The sequence below is a fragment of the Prenolepis imparis genome, unplaced genomic scaffold (assembly GCF_030444845.1).
Source record: "Prenolepis imparis isolate NDT839.2.m4 unplaced genomic scaffold, iyPreImpa1.0 SCAF_2, whole genome shotgun sequence".
Taxonomy (NCBI): domain Eukaryota; kingdom Metazoa; phylum Arthropoda; class Insecta; order Hymenoptera; family Formicidae; genus Prenolepis; species Prenolepis imparis.
In genome coordinates, this window is record NW_028141160.1 from 19,385,262 (window position 1) to 19,405,312 (window position 20,051).

General features: G+C 27.1%; 4 protein-coding genes across 4 annotated transcripts in view; 2 read left to right on the forward strand and 2 right to left on the reverse strand.

Annotated features, from left to right (window-relative positions):
* The first annotated feature begins 625 nt into the window (after positions 1 to 625).
* LOC145932564 (zinc carboxypeptidase-like) lies at positions 626 to 3,575 on the forward strand. Its single transcript, XM_083031579.1, has 7 exons — positions 626 to 765; positions 997 to 1,147; positions 1,460 to 1,975; positions 2,055 to 2,142; positions 2,347 to 2,549; positions 3,020 to 3,104; positions 3,233 to 3,575. Exons 2-7 carry the CDS (start codon positions 1,004 to 1,006, stop codon positions 3,433 to 3,435), a joined length of 1,239 nt encoding a protein of 412 aa, XP_082887705.1. The 5' UTR covers positions 626 to 765; positions 997 to 1,003; the 3' UTR covers positions 3,436 to 3,575.
* Positions 3,576 to 5,155: 1,580 nt separating this feature from the next.
* On the forward strand, positions 5,156 to 7,731 carry LOC145932935 (zinc carboxypeptidase-like). Its single transcript, XM_083032162.1, has 6 exons — positions 5,156 to 5,302; positions 5,569 to 6,081; positions 6,222 to 6,309; positions 6,493 to 6,695; positions 7,196 to 7,280; positions 7,490 to 7,731. Exons 1-6 carry the CDS (start codon positions 5,156 to 5,158, stop codon positions 7,729 to 7,731), a joined length of 1,278 nt encoding a protein of 425 aa, XP_082888288.1.
* Positions 7,732 to 13,562: 5,831 nt separating this feature from the next.
* Positions 13,563 to 15,758, reverse strand: LOC145932936 (odorant receptor 13a-like). The gene is made up of 6 exons (XM_083032163.1): positions 15,465 to 15,758; positions 14,954 to 15,372; positions 14,713 to 14,812; positions 14,276 to 14,377; positions 14,048 to 14,206; positions 13,563 to 13,643 (listed from the first exon to the last, which is right to left on the reverse strand). Exons 1-6 carry the CDS (start codon positions 15,756 to 15,758, stop codon positions 13,563 to 13,565), a joined length of 1,155 nt encoding a protein of 384 aa, XP_082888289.1.
* Positions 15,759 to 16,863: 1,105 nt separating this feature from the next.
* The window catches only part of LOC145932937 (uncharacterized), a 23,938-nt gene continuing 20,750 nt past the window's right edge, over positions 16,864 to 20,051 (reverse strand). The window contains exons 21-23 of the mRNA XM_083032164.1: positions 18,681 to 18,782; positions 17,907 to 18,065; positions 16,864 to 17,055 (exon numbers count right to left, since the gene is read on the reverse strand). Of these exons, the coding sequence (XP_082888290.1) occupies positions 16,981 to 17,055; positions 17,907 to 18,065; positions 18,681 to 18,782 (336 nt within the window). The 3' untranslated portion in view covers positions 16,864 to 16,980. The remainder of the gene's footprint in view (positions 17,056 to 17,906; positions 18,066 to 18,680; positions 18,783 to 20,051) is intronic.

The window sequence follows — 20,051 nt, forward strand, 5'->3', positions numbered from 1 at the left end:
ATTAAATAAAAAAATAACGAACAATAACGAACATTATTTGTAGAAAAATATAGAAAAACTGTGCATCAAGAAAATTATTTCATCTAATATTTTATATATAATAATTAGCACAAACATAGCAGTAAGAAGTTTAGAGAAGGTTTAGTAATGATCGATTTTATTGCATTTATCTTACGCACATAGATTGCAGGCATCTATTTTATACTGAATACGATTAAACTAGCGTTGAAAGCAAATTAAATATATAGTTTTTTTTTAAATTTATGTAATTATTTTTATACTCACTGAGACGCAGGAATTTGGGTTATTCATATTAGTTCAATTGTTCTTCTTGAATTCTATTTAAATTAATATTTTCCGCGATATTGAAATATATTTTGGACGAGGCAAAACTAGCTTTTTTTCTTTTTAAAATGGGTAAAATATACAAAAATTTAGACCTAAATTAAAATGAGTTGTTCACGCATATGTGTTTAAACGTCCAATAAAGCCTAAGATGATTAATTGTGAAATCTCGATACTTATTACACCTGTCGAGTGCGCCATACAGAATCAGTGCGATAACGCGCGATTCTTTTGAAGCTAATCCGATAGATGAGTGGTAAAACCCACGCAATGAAATCGTGACTTTTGCTTGATTGATCGACATGATTTTTTTTTAATAATGTCCTGGTGTCTCAATTGTTTGGTGCCGTGTGCATCCAGTGTTTAAATACAATGAACAAAACAGTAGCGATGATCACAAGTGCTCCTGTCTTGTAAAGGGTAAGACGATCTTCTTAAAAAAAAGATTCCTAAATTAGATCACAAAACTTAAGTAACTGACTGATGACAGCTTAATACTCGTTGACAATTAAGCTTTTTTTTTAAAAATTGCGTGTTATTTTATAACTTAAAAAAGTCGCGACAATAATTGGTCTCGATCATTGTGACTATGAACTGATAATTAATAAAATTTTATTTTGCATATTAAAATAAAAGAAACTGTGTTTCTAGAGTCATTATGTGGAAGATAATAGTGTTGTGCACGATTTTGGGTCTGGCGATTGCCCAGAAAGCTACATTCAATAATTACAAAGTCTTCAGGATTATCCCAACTACAGAGGCGCAGGTCGAAATTCTACGCGAGTTGGAAATCCCTGATGGAGTAAGTAAATCTTTTCCATTACAGATATTTAAATTACAGATACATGTACAGATTGACTAATGTATACGTACAGAATTTTGCTCCTCCTCGAAGAAAATTAGTATTTCAAATAATAATTTTATCAGTTAATATTGATTCAAAATCAATTTCATTAAATTTACGCAATTCAATCTAAATTTACAAAATTAATTTCATATAAACTATGAAAAATTCATAAAATTAAGAGTAAGATTCATAACTAATTAAATAATATTTAATAGGATCAAAATTAAATTTTAGCACTAAGTATGTGAAATTAAACATTGTTTATAGTTCTCTTTCTGGGAGGCACCGAGTTTTGTGGGCAAAAATGTGGATCTCATGGTAGCACCACACAAATTGCCCGAATTCTACGAAATAATGGTTCAGCTTGGAGTACCCTATCAGGTTCATATCGAGGACATTCAGACGCTCATAGACGACACGACTCCTCTGACTCGATCGAATTCGTTCGATTTCACTAGCTATCATACTCTTGACGAAATTTACAAGAATCTGGACGACTTGGCTAAGCAGTATTCGGACAAACTGCAGATCATCATAGGCGGCAAGACATATGAGGGACGTCAAATCAAAGGCGTCAAACTCTCCTTCAAGGAAAATAATCCCGGAATCTTCATCGAGGGTGGTATTCATGCCAGGGAATGGATCACTCCGGCAACTGTCATGTACATTCTGCATCAATTGTTGACCAGCAATGATACGGACGTCAGAGCTCTGGCCGAGAGTCACGATTGGTACATCTTCCCCTCGTTCAATCCCGACGGATATGTATACACACACACCAAGGTAAGACATTTTTCGTGATATTGTATGAGATTGTTTTTTTTAAATTTAAATGCATCTATAAAATTCTATTCGTTTACAGAACCGACTGTGGAGAAAGACGCTTAAGCCGTATAGTAAATTCTGTGCTGGCAGCGATCCCAATAGAAATTGGGACTACAGATGGAACAGTAAGTACTAATATACTCTTTAAATAAGAAATCATAGAAGAATAAAAAAAAAAATATTATCTTTGTCTCACACACACACACACAAGAGTTTAGAGATTGTTAAATATAACTCTGAAGAATTTTAAAAATCTTTGAAGAAACTCATGAGATTAAAATTGGTTCTTTCTATGTTTATTAATGACATTGTAATTTGACATTTAATAGCTGGAGGTGCCAGCAGCAATCCATGCGCCGAAACCTATGCCGGAAGTGCGCCATTCTCCGATATAGAAACGAAGAGCATGTCTGAATATATAAAGTCCATAAGCGACAAATTTTACGCGTACATCGCGTTCCATAGCTACTCGCAGCTATTAATGTTCCCTTATGGCCACACAAAAGATCATCTTGAGAATTATGACGACGAGGTGAAAAACTTTAATATCGTAAAATATTATAGTTTAGAGAAAATCTCGTGGATAGAATAAAATATAATATAATATTTATTAAGTTAATGTGTGAAATAATTATATATTATTTTATTTTTATATCGTCATTATTTTTACTATATATCTTATTATTTTTATTACATCAATGGGATAGTATAAATTAATATATATAATTTACGTGCAAACAAATTATAAATTATAAATGCGAAAAAAATCGACTTCATATTGAAAGCAAAGTATTAATTTTTTTTATAAATTCATCGAAATAAATGAATTATTAGTATATTGATCTAATTCATCTGCAACATAAAATCTTTGCCATACTTTTCTTATAATTTTATAATATATGTCTGTTCAAAAAGAAATTCACTGACAAGTGTAATCGTATCTTATTCCTAAGATAATCGTTGGTTTCATAACACGATTTTGTATGATTTTTGTGATTTCAGTATGCTATCGGTTCCAAATCAATTGAAGCTCTCAAACAGAGATACGGAACAAAGTATGTAACAGGAAATATTGCCGAGACGATCTGTAAGTAAAATAGTTTTAATTTATCTTAATTTCTATGTAATTATGTTACTCACTCTATTTAAGTACTATTTAATTATATGAATTGTCTGTTTCTAAAATAGCTAAAATAAATATAAAATTATTTCTAGATGTAGCCACCGGAAGTACTGTGGATTACATAAAAGGCGTTCATAAAATACCTCTCTCTTATACCTATGAATTGCGTGATAAGGGTCGTTATGGCTTTTTATTACCTCCAAATCAAATTATTCCGACTGGAGAAGAGACTTTGGATTCTGTCGTAGCTTTGTTTAAAGAAGCCAAGAAACGTGGATATCCTAAAGGAATTTAAAACTAACTTAATTGATTGTAAATATAATGTTTTAATATGTGTCGATGATATATATATTTTTATTGTATAAATAACTGATTTATTATATTATTTTGTAATCAATTGACGACAATAATAAATTTTGGTATTTTAATTTTTAATTATGCATGATGTTTCGAATTTCAATTTCTTGCGTTCGTCACAAATTGTGTGTGTGTGAGAGAGAGATCATTGATATTTGAATTTGGTTTGATTAGCTATTCTTTAAAAAAAGAAGTTTCTTTCACAATATTATTTTTAGATATACATTTTATATAAGGTTAAACAATTTAATATAATTTATTTAGCATTTTATATCAGTCTTTTATTCATTCAAATCAATTTCCTTGATTACAAGCGACGTGATTAAAACTGACCTTGTCGATCGTATGATAAATAATTTACAAATCATTCGCGATAAGCGTGTATATGATAAGAGTGCATCGATAGATGAAGATAGTATAGTTTATATATACTTCCGCGAAAATATAAATATAAATATAACCGCACGAAAACGAACAAAGATAATAGTTGTTGATTGAAAACAAACATAATATTTATATTGTTTTTTTCTTAATTTATTATTTTAATTAACCGAAAAACATTGGCAATATTTATTTTGCAAATTTAGAAATATTTTAAAACAAGTTAGTCATGCATACATGTACACACACATAAACATTAGACTTTAAACGCAAACAAAACTTTATAGTTATATAAACATTATTCGTATTTCAGTGTCAGACGTGCTTCTTAATTGTTCTGTTTATACATTTGTTGGCCAATTTGAATTCGATTGTTTGAAATGTCGATTTTCAAGTAAAATATTTTTTGAAAATGTATGTTGTAAATTTGTTGATAATGTATGATTTAATAATTATCGTCGTTTCTGTTCTATAATATTCATGGATTAATTTTGTCTTTCTATATCAATTATTCCTGACGTGACAAACTGGTTTTGCAATGAGAAGGTATAATCATGATTTTGCATTTAATAAAGATTTTTAACTTGCGTTCTTTAAAGAATTATATGTTGTTTTTTATTTTCATATTATTATATATATATATTATATATAAATACATATAAGAGCGATCGAAGATGCAGAACATGCGTTAAAATAATTTTACAAGAGTTAGCGAATTAAAACACTCGTTTATATATATATATATATATATATATATATATATATATAAACGAGTGTTTTAATTCGCTAACTCTTGTAAAATTATTTTAACGCATGTTCTGCATCTTCGATCGCTCTTATATGTATTATAATTACATACAACTATAAGAATACAATTATAAGTATACAAGAATATCTTTTATTTGAAATTAATCTGATAGACAAGTAGATTTCAATGATCATTTCTTTGATCCAACAGCATAACTTTTATATTAATTTAAATATACATCTGCTGACATATCTGTTGCTATCAGATTGTGTATCATTTGCATTCAATCTCTAAATATAGTAAATGCAATTTTCTTAAAAGAGTTGATTTTTAAATTAAACCATGAGAATTAAGTTTTTAACCAAACAACACCATCAATGATTAAGTTGTGTACTACTAAAATACATAACTTTACATATACATATACTCCAAAAAATTATTTCTTGATAATTGTAATTTGACAAATAAAAATTAATAAAAATTAATTTTGTGCTTTAATGTTATGGGAAAATGTTTGTACAGAGTCATAATGCGGAGCATGATTGCATTAAATATAATCGTGAGCTTGGCTATCGCTCAGAAAGCTACTTTCGAAAATTACAAAGTTTTCAGTATTGTGCCGTCTACAAAAGAACAGATGAAACAACTTTATCAAATAGCTCAAATTCATGATGGAGTAAGTAGATTTTTCATACAGTCCGCAATTTCTTCTTTTTTTTTAAGAAGAAATTATATCACACAAAAATTATATCAAGCACAAATTCATTTCGCTAAGACTTATAAGATGAAAATTTTACAATTATATAAACTAATTTTTTATTCACGAAAAGTTTGTAAAAGTATAAAAATAAAATTAAAGAATAAGCGGCTAAAAATTTTTTCAATAGACTAAAATTAAATTTTAATTTAGTGAAATGGTAAAATTAAATATGTCATTTACAGTTTACTTTCTGGAATGTACCAAACCTGAATAGAACAGTAAATCTTATGGTAGCTCCGCATAAATTGCCGCAGTTCAAAGAAATAATGATCCAAATTGGTGTATCTTATCAGATTAACATCGAAAACGTTCAAGAGTTTATCGATCAGACGATGCCTGTGAATCGATCGACGTCTTTTGATTTTAACAGTTATCACACTCTAGATGAAATCTATAAGAATTTGAATGATTTGGCTGAGCGGTATCCAGACAATGTACAGATTATTATAGGTGGTAAAACCTATGAGAGACGCTACATCAAAGGTGTCAAGGTGTCATTCATGGCTAATAATCCTGGAATCTTTATCGAAGGTGGAATTCACGCCAAGGAGTGGATCTCGCCGGCGACTGTCATGTATATTTTACATCAAGTGCTGACCAGCAAGAATGAGGACATTAGAACCATGGCAGAGAGCCATGATTGGTATATTTTTCCTGTATTTAATCCTGACGGATACGTTTACACCCACACTACAGTAAATATTAATATTAATTATAAATAATAATATATTATTTAAAAATATAATAGATTAGTATATTTCGTAATATTATATGGGACTTATTTAATTTAAATGGAAAACATCCATACAAGTAAAGATTATTCAATCGTTTCCAGAATCGAATGTGGAGAAAGAATCGTAAACCAAGCGGTTCCTTTTGCGTTGGTGTAGATCTTAACAGAAACTGGGGTTATAGATGGAATTGTGAGTATTCTGTGAATAGAAAATCATTAGAATAAAATATCATCAACAGTAAAGATTATTCATCACAAACTTAAAAAAAAATTTTTTTGAAAGAAATTAAAACTTAGTCCTATATTAATGTTGTCTTATAATAATGTATATTAATGTTAAAGTTAATTTTAATTTGATAATTCTTAACTGTAGATTTTAATCTTCCAAAGAATCCATGCTCCAATGGTTATGCGGGAAGTGCACCATTTTCCGAAATAGAAACGAAAAGTATGTCTGAATATATCAAGACCATTTCCAACAAGTTCTATGCATATATCGCATTTCACTCTCATGCGCAGTTATTGTTATTTCCCTACGGACATACAAAAAATCATCTTGACAATTATGAGGAATTAGTAAGAAATTTTGTTACTACACACAATAAAAGTTTTTAAAAAAATTTTAAATAATAATTTTAAATAATAATTTTAAATAATAATACATATTTCTCTGTAACTCTTATAAAATATTTATTATTACCTATATTATACATATGTATACATGCATTATCATCATTTTCATTATTGCCTTTGTTACTAAAAATACAAATTATTCTTTAATAAACTAAATACTAAATTGATTAATTTTGTATCAGAAACAATATTCTTTTTGTAGACTTATTGATTATATAAATTTATTTGTTATTATTCCGATTATTTCGCAATTCAAATCCGTATCTATTCTTGGATTAAATATTTTAAATTAATCATTTAATCGTATCATTGTCGGCACTGAAATAATCGTGTATGTGTGTGTGTATATGTTTTGCTAATGACATTTTATATTGACTTATTTAACGTTAAGAACTTAGCCAATTTATTTTCAAATATGATTTATTTAAGTTTTATAATTTTAGCATGCCATCGGTTTGAAAACAATTGCAGCTCTTAAGAAGAGATATGGAACAGAATATCAGACTGGAAATATTGCAGAAACAATCTGTAATAGAAGCATTTTCAACTCTTGTTCAGCTATTATACATGTTAAAGCAGATTTTATAATTATCTTAAATAATCTATTACATTTAAAGTTTTTTTTCTTTAAAATTATTGTAATTGTAGAGTTAATTTGTATTATCGCATTTTTTTGAGTTTGCAATTTTAATTACAATTCAAAATCTTGTTTTTTAAAGAGTTACATTTGTTTTTAGATAGGGTCACCGGAACTAGTGTGGATTATATTAAGGCTGCTTATGGTAAAAATATCACTTATGTCTATGAATTGCGTGATCGCGATCATTACGGATACTTGCTGCCCCCTGATCAGATTATCCCTACTGGAGAGGAGGTTGTGGATTCCCTCGTAGTCATGTTTAAGGAAGCAAAAGCACATGGATATAAAATCCATCCGCCAATAAATATAAATTTGTGTCTAATTAGCAATTTAAATTAATTATATTAGTTATTATATTAATTAAATTATATTATCTAGTTAATATTTATTTAAATTAATATTTAATATAATAAAATAATTTTAATTTATATATAATAATAATCATTTTAATAATAATATTATATATAGATATATTACATAAATTATATATTGTATAATTGTGTGTATATATATATATATATACATATATATATATATAAATATTATTAATCATAAAAAGATTATTTAATAAATTGATTTCTTATATTTGAATTTATAATGTTAAATAAATTTTATTATTTAATTTACAATTGTGTATAATTTCGGGATTTTTTCTCACTTCTTAAATTTCGGTATTACGACTATTCGAGACATTGTCTCATGTTTTAAATTTCGATTTTATGACTTCTCAAGACAATGTTTCATGTCCTCAATTTCGGGATTTTAAATTTTCAGGACATTATTCCATTTTTAGAATTTCGGTACATTTCTTTCGGGACTTTGCATATTTTTTCCTCCATATTATTTTTAAGTTTGATTTATATATATATATAATATATATATATATATATATATATATATATGTATATATATGCATAAATATACGTGCTTTCTAACAAGGACACGTTGTGACACAGAGTATCATTAATTCTATATCTTTAATTATTGGTATTATATAATAGGTTCGAGCGTACATATTTTTTCGTTTAATACACATAATATAATTCTGCGTTGTATGGAGTCCGCTGCTATAAGGTTTCGATTTTTAATATTCTAAAAAGAGCCAAAAATTAGCTTGTTTCTTTAAATAGTATATTGTTTGCAAATAATTTTCATGTTTTATACAATATACCATCGAAATATATAAACGGTGAATTTTGGCTCTATTTCGAATATTACAAATCGATGCTTTGTAGCCGCGAACCTTGTACACCGCGTACTTATATTATGTATATTAAATAAAAGAATTTGTAGTTTTGTATCTGTTTGGTGTAAAAATAAGGTGCAAGCAATGTACTATTAAAATATAACAAGCGATGAATTTTTGGCTGTCTTTAGAATATAGAAATCAATATTTTATAGCAGCGGACTTTATAAAACCCAGACTTATATTATGTGTATTAAATGAAAAAATATGTACGCTCGAATCTGTATGGTATAGAAATTATCAGCAAACAATATACTATCGAAAAAAACAAACGATGAATTTTTGGCTTTATATAGAATATTAAAAATCGATACTTTGTAGCCGCCGAGTATATATACGGCGTAGACTTATATTATGTGTATTAAATAAAAAATGTGTACGCTCGTATTTGTATGGTATAATAATAATCTTCAAACAATGTACTATTGAAAAAAATAAGCAATGAATTCTCGTGCCTTTTTTTGAAATACTAGAACAACATTGCATTGCATAATTAATTAATATAATATATTTTTTTTTGCGTTGATTGCAATGCATGCATAAAAATATGTGAATTAATTATGCAATGCATAAAAATTTATTATTTAAATCTTTAACAAAGAACAAAAAAATTGGATTTTCTACTAGAAGCTTTCGATCAAAATATCTGCGCGCTTCTATTAGATTCACGTGTCTGTACACATCCACCATGCTGCATGTCTCGCGCAAGACTGGCCGCGAGACTTTGAGCAACGGTATCACCAAACACCCCATACGTCCACCACGCTGCGCGTCTCGCGCGAGACTGATTCTTCGATTGCGAGACTGACGATCGATCAGTCCCGCGAGAAACGCGCAGCGTGATGGACGCATGGAGTGCGCTTGGCGACACTACTGCTCAGAGTCTTGCGGTCAGTCTCGCGCGAGACGTGCAGCGTGGTGGATGTGTATGTACAGACGCGCGAATCTAATAGATGCGCGCAGATATTCTGATCGAAAGATTTTTGTAGAAAATTCTATTTTGTTTTGTTCTCTGTTAAAGATTTAAATAATAAATTTTTATGCATTGCATAATTAATTCACATATTTTTAGCCATGCATTGCAATCAAAGCATAAAGAAAATATATACATATATTAATTAATTATGCAATGCATAAAAATTTAGTATTTAAATCTAAACCGGAAAGTGCGAACAAAAAAATAGAATTTTCTATAAGAATCTTTTAATAATTGAGATAATCACAACATCGAGACTAATTACGATTTTATTGACGAAAAGATTTATTAATATTTTTTTGATAGAAATTAGCTACTTTAAACTTGGTTAATATTTTTGACAGTTATCAGCTGATTTCTGTCAAACAATATTAATCAAGGATAAAGTATTATAACATATTATTTACAACATATTACTATTTTAATTTTTATAACATATTATTACTTTGAAATTTAATTAGCAAATTAACGCTTTAGTAATATTTTTTGACAGAAATAAACTTATTAAAGCGTTAATTTGCTAATTACATTTGAAAATAATATTATGTTATAAAAATTAAAATTAAAATTAATATGTTTTACAGTTATCAGCTGATTCCTGTAAAAAAATATTAATCAAAGATAAGATATTATAACATATTATTTATGTTATAAAAATTAAAATAGTAATATGTTGTAAATAATATGTTATAATACTTTATTCTCGATTAATTTTTTTGAAAGAAATCAGCTGATAACTGTCAAAAATATTAATCGAATTTAAAGTATTATAACATATTTTATTTGAAACATATATTATTATTTAATTTAATTTTATTTTGGACAAACCTTCAAACTGCTAACCCTCGAATTCGCTCAGTTAACATTCTTTTTATAGAAAGGGATTATATATAATCATATATATATAATTATATACAGGGTGTCCCAGAATTAGTGATACACCTGTTAATAGCAGATTCCTGAGATCATTTGGAGACAATTTTTCCTCAGCGAAAATGTCGAGGGAGGCCATCATTTTTTGCATGTTCCCAATTTTTGTCATTATTATGTATCTTTGTAACTAACAATAAGCCTTAAATAAAAATTCTATTAAAGTAAACTCTACTTGAAATTAATTGTGGTTTTGTTAATATTTTATTTCCACAAGGCTTAGTTTGTGAAAAACCCTTTATTTTCAATCGCTTATAATTTGAAAATGATTGCTGCCTCGACATTTTCGCTGAGAAAAAATCGTCTCCAAATGATCCCAGGAATCTACCTTTAAGCGTTAATTCGGTCTTTACGGGGCACTCTGTATATAAAATGTATATAAAATGTATATAAAATGTATATAAAATATTTTAGATTTTGTATTAAAAATTATCTATAAAAGTAAATGTTTTGATATACATATATTGCATATGTGTTTAATGCTTAAAATAACTTGCATGTTATCTGTCATTATCAATTTATTATAAAAAAAGAAAACAGAAGTTTTTTGATTAAACAGTCCAAAAAAATCTTGATAATGGATTTCTATTAAAAGTTTTAGTCTAAATTTTTTAAAGGAAAACAGCACATTTTCAAAATTGCTTAATTTTTAATCTATAAAATTATTATCGTCTCGTGAATTTTTCTTATATTTGGAACAAAATAATAATTTTGTAGTGACATAAGCAACAGGATGCTCATCGTCTGTTAAATGAGGTACCGCTACTACTGCAGCTTCCAGCTCTGCTTTATGTGGTAATCTATATAAAAAATACAACAATAATAATATTATACTTCTATAAAATACAACAATAGTATAGCAATCATGTTTTAATAATTCTTCTAATAATATTTTCTCCTTTTAATTCTATATTTAGTTTCTGTATTTAATGTGGAAAAAACAGTAATATAAAATTGTCTTTATATGTATACATACATATTCATTTTATATATGCATTCAAATGTTTATAAGAGTAGGAGATATTTACGCGCGTTGTTTAACTTATAATCACATTAATAGAAGAGCAGAAAATTGCTAGTAAAGTTTACTATTTCCATTATTTCTATTCCTAATTTACTTTGCTAGTAAAGTATTTTCCATTCTCATCATTATATACATATATTTTAATAAGTATTAATTGTAGAAAAAAAAATATTTTTATAAAAAAATTTTATTCTTATTTAATTTACAATTTGTTAAATCTTGACTTACATGTGCGATTTTATCTCCATGACTTTTAATTTTGATCCATACCATCTCTCCGAGACTCTTATATGTAGTTATTCATATAAAGCGATATTTTTTCTTTGTAAACGTTATTTTCCATGATAAAATTCTGAAAATAATAGTTGAGTTTGATGACTTTAAAGAATTGCGATACTTTTATTTTGTGTAATAAGCTTACGCTTTATGTCTCATATTGCATTGACAGTGGCTTTTTATTTAAATATAATTAAAAAGAAAATATTATATGCAATTGTTTTTTTTTGTATTTACCTTCGAATTGTTCGTAACCATTTTGGCGAAGATATTCTTATCTCAGATTCTAGATAGATACATATTAGAGATTTTGCACAAGCTCAAACTATTCAATGATACCACATTACAAATAGTTATATTCAATAAACTATATTATGCCTTAACCAATTAAATTTTAATTAATTTTTTATCAATGCATAAATAGAATAAAAAGATGTTTTGCGATAAAAAAATTCTTTTTTCGAGATGAGTATCAGCTGACAATGAATGTCAAAATTAGACTAATATTGTGTCAAATATCAATATGTATTCGGCATAATTCATTAAACAATTTTTATTAATTTGAAATTAGCGTACGTGCGTGCGCGGAAAGAACAATACAGTCATATATTTAATGTTGTAGTAATAATTATGCTTAATAATTATATGACTAAAAAATTAACTTATTAACTTATTAAAATATATACCCCTTATAGTAATTATGCATAATACGATACAAACAATAATAATATAAAATTGATAAAATTAACTTTTAATATTAATTAATTGCACGATAAAGTATTATGTTTAAATATACAATACTTTATATATACAATATCTTCAGTTGTGTATATGCAAATAAATTGTCAAGATACTTGATTAATGGGAAAATTGCTCGAATATGAATAAAAGTCGGAAACATTGAGGAGAAAGATATTTAGAAAAATGAAAGAAAAGGAGAAGAAATTTTGCACTATTTGAAAATCACACACTTTTTCCGACAAATGAGAAACACTAATATTAATAAACAACGACGGTTCTACGGTCGTGAACAAATGTTGACTGTTATAATTTAGTAACTTCTACTTACATCAGATATATGTATAGGTGATATCCCTCTCTCTGATCCACTTCGTGATTGGTAGCTTTAGCTCGTAGCCTTGGCTCGTTCAAAAGAAAGAGTGTTGTTCATATTTTATTGTACTATTGTTTCTAATCTTTCTTTTTCTCTTAACTGTGGCAGTAGTCATTATTAGACACTTTTAATATTGACATTACATGCGCTAATTTTTTTTTGTTTAACATTAGTAATTAGGCGAAGGCGAAGTATGGTAATTAACATCATTATTACAATTGTCCAATAATTATCTTAATTATAATTTATAATATTTTAATTTAATAATTAATAATTTAATATAATAAAATTTTATAATTATAAATTTTTAGAGATAAAACTCTATTGTTAAAAAATAAAAATTTTGATCATTTTTAATATTAAAGTAATCATTTCCGAATTGTTTTTAAATATATTTTAAAATGAAATTTTTCGATATTTTGTACATATATTTTACAATTTTGTATTTTACAATATGAAGGATTATCCCCTAGTAGCTTATAAATTAAATTTAATATAATCTAAATAAAATCAAACTTCTCTCTTTTTCTTTTTGCTTCACTAAGAATTATTTAATACTATAATACAGAAAAATTTTTTTTCATTAAAATTTTAATAAAATATGCTATTCTGCTCGTGCTCTATCTTCTTGCTCTTTGAACATTATTCGCATTGTAGTGAAGTAGGAAAATATACTTGAAAGATACTGGAACATTTACATATTAACATATTAAAAATATATATGTATATTTTTTGTAATAAGTTATTATGTGCATGTGTGTGTGTTTTATATACTTATTTCTTATTTACATATGTATGATTAAAACAGAAATGAGCGCTATACAGATATATGTATATTAATAATTTTCTATTTCTAATTTTTTTAGTATTAATAATTATTACCATATATAAGCGTTAAATAGTTAATTTAATTATTCTTTTATTTTATTATAACATAATTTGTTTTTATTTTCTTCTTTTCTTTCTTTGTATAGAACATTATTTTAAGTAAGAAAATTACTTTAAGTGATAGTCTTCAATAATTATATGATGATTAGATGATAGATGTAGATTATTGAAGAATTCTAAGAATCAAAATTGTTATCTTACCGATGCGTAATACTGTAAAGATAACGAAGGCAAGCCACAAGGCAATACAACAAGTATTGGTTTCTGGCTTCTTAGTATTATCGTCAGTACATTTTTTCGAAAATCTTCGGATTCATCATACCAATTTGTTTCAAAAGCTATTTGTCCGATATTATTACTCTAAAAGAGACGTTCAGAAGAACATTATACAAATAATGTAATGTCATTACTTATCAGAAATTAACTCACTATGTGAATCAAGTATTCCGCTGGCCACGCATACATAAACACTTCTAATAATGCACTGACTGCTAAAAAAACGCACTGCATTTTTAATGTTAATGAAACTCCCTATTTAAAGAAACATGATACAGTATTATAGAAAAAAATTTTGATGGCACGATTTTAATAATACAAGACAATAAAACATTATTCACTGTGCTTATCAAAAAGCAGGCTTAATATATGTTTAAAAAGAAGTGTTTAAAAAATATACATATTATATATATAACAAAACTTCAGATTTTAACTCGAATATTATTTACAAAAACATGGTTAAGCTATTATTTAATCTAATAAATATAACATGACAATGCTATGACGCTTGACAATTTTTAAATAATATAAAATATAAAGATAAGTCAAAAGATGCATGGAATGTCAATAACTTTATAAAATGTATTTACTGTAATAAAAATAAGGCCGACTACTATTAAAGATACAGTACTGAAAAATACAGTTCCCAATGCGAAAGGACGAATTGTAAGAGTTACTTTATTTGCGTACCTAAAATTGCGTTATATAATTTTATCATCACACATGATATACTTATTGTTAGTTTCTTAAAACATTTAAAGATTAGTAATAAAACTTTTTGTTTAGTATTTTCAGCAAATTGTTTTAAAGAAATAACGATATTATATATACTCGAGTAATTGTTGATGCTTCTCTATACACTTCATGAAATCATAAATGTTTGTAATTGTCCGTAAATCCTCAATTAACAATTTAAATTTCGCTGATGTCAACCATAGCAAAAGGGCCATGAAAGCGTTTATACACAAATGTGCAGCTATTTGCAGACCAACCACAATTTGGTGCATATATGTAATAGCCCATAACAATGGACTATTATTCGGAGATGCGTCGAATGGAAAATCAGCGGGCGCCGGAAGCGGTTCATCTAGCAAGAAAGGTCCTAGAAAAAGGGCGGAAAGACTCATATAGAATGATGTTATACAAAAGCCATAGAAGTTGGCACATTTATCAATGTAGTTTTGTTGAACAATCGCTTCTTCGTGAGGTTTGATCAGCGCACAAAAATTTTCCATCTTGAAAGTGACGTACTGCAATTGATTATGTTATTTCACAGTTTTTCTAAGGATACATGAAAAGAATAAGCGTTTTATTTTCAAAAAATAATATCCGTATTAATTACTTGTAGACGTTGATAAATAGCTATGCGACACAGAATATTCCAGACAATATGACTGCAAGGGAACAAACCCAATAACGATTTTATAACAAGCTCGAGATCATTTTGATTATTTATAATGGCATATGCCATTGATGCTATTGAGGCTATAGTCACTAATAAAGAGACATATTGATACAACTTCATGCATAATACTTTACGTTTACTTGTATCTTGCGGAAGCGGCCAAAACCATATAATAAATAAACTTAACTTCATAATAGCAATTGTTTTTTTTAGTGTTATTTTTTTCTGCATGAGAGAGAGAGAGAGAGAGAGAGAGAGAGACCGCGTACTCATGTACATCAGCTACAAACACACGAGTATATCGCAAATGTTTAATGTAAATTTATTTCTCGTGTTGTCGAACAACGATATTCAAGAACGTGTGACGAAATGTCAGAATTGTACACGGCAAAGTTTTCTTATTAAGTAAGCTATATCGGCTTATAATTTTTTTTTCACATACATACGATACACCGTTTTAATAACATTTTTATAAAATATACGAGAAATGGAAAGACTTACGAGAAATGGAAAGACTAAGGTCGATACATAATTGAAGCAATTATTTCTGGTATAAATAAGAAAAATATTCATTGCGTTGTAACGAACTTAATTGATGTATTTGCTATTCTATCGATTGTGAGTGAGATATAAAACATCAATTGAGCAAAATATACGGTAGTCTTAAGATATATGGTTTTTTTTCACCTCTGCATATTGTCTGGGAACTAAAAGGTGGCAGAGAATAATTAATTCGATAGAGCTTGAAATGGCAATTTGTGGTATTATATAGCAATTTTTTCAGTATCATTTGAGTATTTGATGGAGTATCTTGTATTATAAGCTGAGATATTGAATTATGTTGATATGAAAATAAGAAAGAAATTTTATTGAATGTGTGCGCGGTAAGTTTATTCAATATAATTTTTTTCATAAGTTTTATTAAATGAGTTTTTTTGAGACAGGTAATTTATTCTACTCTTCATTCTTCATCAATCTTAATTTTTTGGTGCTAGATTCTAATTATTAGTTCTTATATTTTTTATTTTTTCTTAGTTGGATATACCGAATATATGATTATTGTATATCAACCAAATAAAATTTGATGAAAATTAGAAGTGGCGACAATCTCATACATAGATATAATTAAGCAGTATAATATAAGCTTTGCTGTTTCGTTTGTACGTTAAAGGTATAAAAATGTTTGCATTTCAGCATAAAATATTAATTTTAAGAAATTAGACTACAAATAGAACATGTACACACGCATGTTTAAAATACCTTTAATATATGATATTTGCAACATTTAATAAAATTGTACATACGACATAATTCTTTGTCTACATTGTTATGTAACATAAAAAATATTATCGTAAACATCATAAACGTAATTAAATATAGTGCTTTTAATATGTCGTATGAAATATTGATATTCTGTAATCTGGTGGTAGACTTGTAATGTTTTATTTTATAATTAAATTTCGTCCGCTTCATCTTCTTCGAGTAGCATTCGTAAAGTCGTGAAATAAGAAAAAGCCGTTGAAATAAACTAAAACATATAACAATATATATGTATATATTAATGTATAAAATATATATGTAAAATATATGTATATATTAAAATATATTATATGTATATTTTTTAATATATATATTTTTTATTGATGTATTAAAATAAAATTATATAAAATAAAAATAAAACAAATAAAATCTTTTAGGTATATATATCGGGTGTTAAAAAAGTGGCGATACGCTGTATAGGGGTGAATTCCTGAGGTTATTTGGAGACGATTTTTCCTCAACGAAAATGTCATCGAGAGAAGTCATCATTTTTTGCAAGCTCCCAATTTTTGCCATCATATATCTTGGTAACTAAGCCTTAAATTAAAATTCTATTAAATTAAAGTCGACTTGAAATTAATTGAAGAATGTAGTTTTGTTAATATTTTAATTCCACAATACTTAGTTTACGAAAAGCCCTTTATTTTCAATTACTTATAACTCGAAAATTATTGGTGCCTCGACATTTTCACTGAGGAAAAATCGTCTCCAAATAACCTCAGGAATTCACCCCTATACAGCGTATCCGCCACTTTTTTAACACCCTGTATATGTATATCTATATTTTGTATATGCTTTATGTGTGTGTGTCTGTGTGTGTGCGCTCGCACGCGTGCAGTGATCAGTATTATGTAGTTTTTATACACATAATATATTATTAAATATATAAAATATTAATATATTAAATATTATATTAAATATATTAAATATATTAAATATATTATAAAATATATAAATAATGCAATTATTATATAAATATATCATCAAAAAACATTAATTTTTTCCATAACGCGCGATAACTTTGATAATGAAAAAATTTCACCAAAAGTCTCTTCTTACCGAACCAAAGTAATTTAAGGATAAAATTGGTATAATGCAGGCGACGGAAACGGCAACTGGTTTCTGGCATCGTAACAAAATAGGAAGTAAATTCTTCTGCATGTATACATTGTGAGAATACCATAACGATTCATAAGCCGCTAAGGCGACGTTTGAACTCTGTTAAAAAAAATATTTATTAGTAAAATCTCTTATACTATATGTTGTCATTATACATATATATAATATTGCTAAAACATTTAGGCTTCATCCAAACTTTCAAAAATAGCTATTTTGAGAATCGAATGCTCTTAAAATATAATGCTCTTAAAAAAACTTATTATTTTAAAATCTAAAAAATTTTAAATCAAAGTCAAAAACATCGCGCAAAATTTTGTCATAATATATTAAAATAAATTTGAAAATATTTTGTATTATTAATTTTTGAATTTATTTTAATATATTTTATATGCAAAATAACTAGAATTGATATATAAATAAAGCATCTTTAATCTTGGAATCGCGCCTCTACATGTAATAAAATCATGCTAATGATATAATATTACTTTTAAAACACAATCTTTTTTTAAACTATTTTCTTCTAAAAATAGATCATTTCTATCTTTGATATATCTATAGATCATTTTTATTTCTAATTAATAGAGACTATAAAAGAAATACAAGTTGTTTCAAATGCGTAGACACATCAAGCATAGCAGAAATTATATTTATATTATATTTATTAATAATTATTTGTGTACAATAGTTTTGTAAAATATAAATATTAATACGTACTGTATCCAGAAGATTATTAGCAGGCCAGCAACATATAAACACTTGGCAGAGACAGGTGAACATGAATGCACAAAATTGTATTTTGAGAGCTAATGGTTGTTGCTGTTGATAAGTAAAATTACTTTTATAATAATATATTTATATAATATTTATAATACTATATATTCATAATTATATTATCATATATATAATACTAGTTATGTGTGTGCGCGCGCGCGTGTGTGTGTGTGTGTGTACATATAGTATACAAAATGTTTTTGTATGCTTTTATACAATAGAAATTGCTTTTTCGAAAAGTTGACAAAAGAAAAATATGCTTATTTGGTAAAATACATATGCATATTAGGGGACTCCCCCAATGATCTTGATCTTGACATCATGACATCTGTTGTCAAAGTTTATGACCCTAAGTAACATCCAAAAGGTTTTAGATGTCGCTCATTGTTAATTAAAGTTATTAACAATTATATTGTAAGAACAAGTATTAAATGCGATAATCTGAACTTCATTGAACATAAATTTAATATTAATTGTATATTTAAGTATTTAAGTAAATGCGGAGACGGGAAAAGGAATTCCATCTCTTTCTCCTGCACCTCTACCCTTTAAAAATTGAAAAACTGACCAATCCATGTGAAATTGTAAGAACATAGACTTTGTTTCACATTGAAAGTAAGAGATGGTAGAAGTGGATTTTGCTTTGCGTGGAAAGTTGCAAACCTATGTGAAATTGTAAAAACATAGACCTCGTTTTGCACTGAAAGCAGGGGATGATGAGGATGGATCTTGCTTTGTGTGGAAAGCTGCAAACCCATGTAAAATTATATAGGGAGAGAATTATATAGGGTACTTACAATTTCATATAGGTTTGCGATTCCCCAAGCGAAGCAAGATCCACCCCCATTATTCCCTGCTTTCAGTGCGAAACGAGGTCTATGTTTTTACAATTTTACAATTTTACATAAGTTGATCAGTTTTTAGGAAAAAGAAGCAAAACCCCCTTCCCTGTCCACACATTTACTTAAATACTTAAATATACAGTTAGTATAAAATTCATATTCAATAAAGTTCAGATTATTGGATTAAATACTTGTTCTTATCGTACAATATAATTGTTAATAACATTTTAATAAACAATTAGCGACGGCTAAAATCTCTTGGATGTTACTCGGAGTCGAGACCTTGACAACATATGTCAAAGTCAAGATCATTTGGGGGGAGGTCCCTTGATATTACATATTTATCGAAAAATTTCTTCCAATTTTTTAAAAAAATAATTGATTCAAGTTTTGTTAAATAATTTACAGTTAAAGAATGGATTAAAACTGTACTTGTTATATTATATAATAATTAGAATGACTAAGAGTAGCT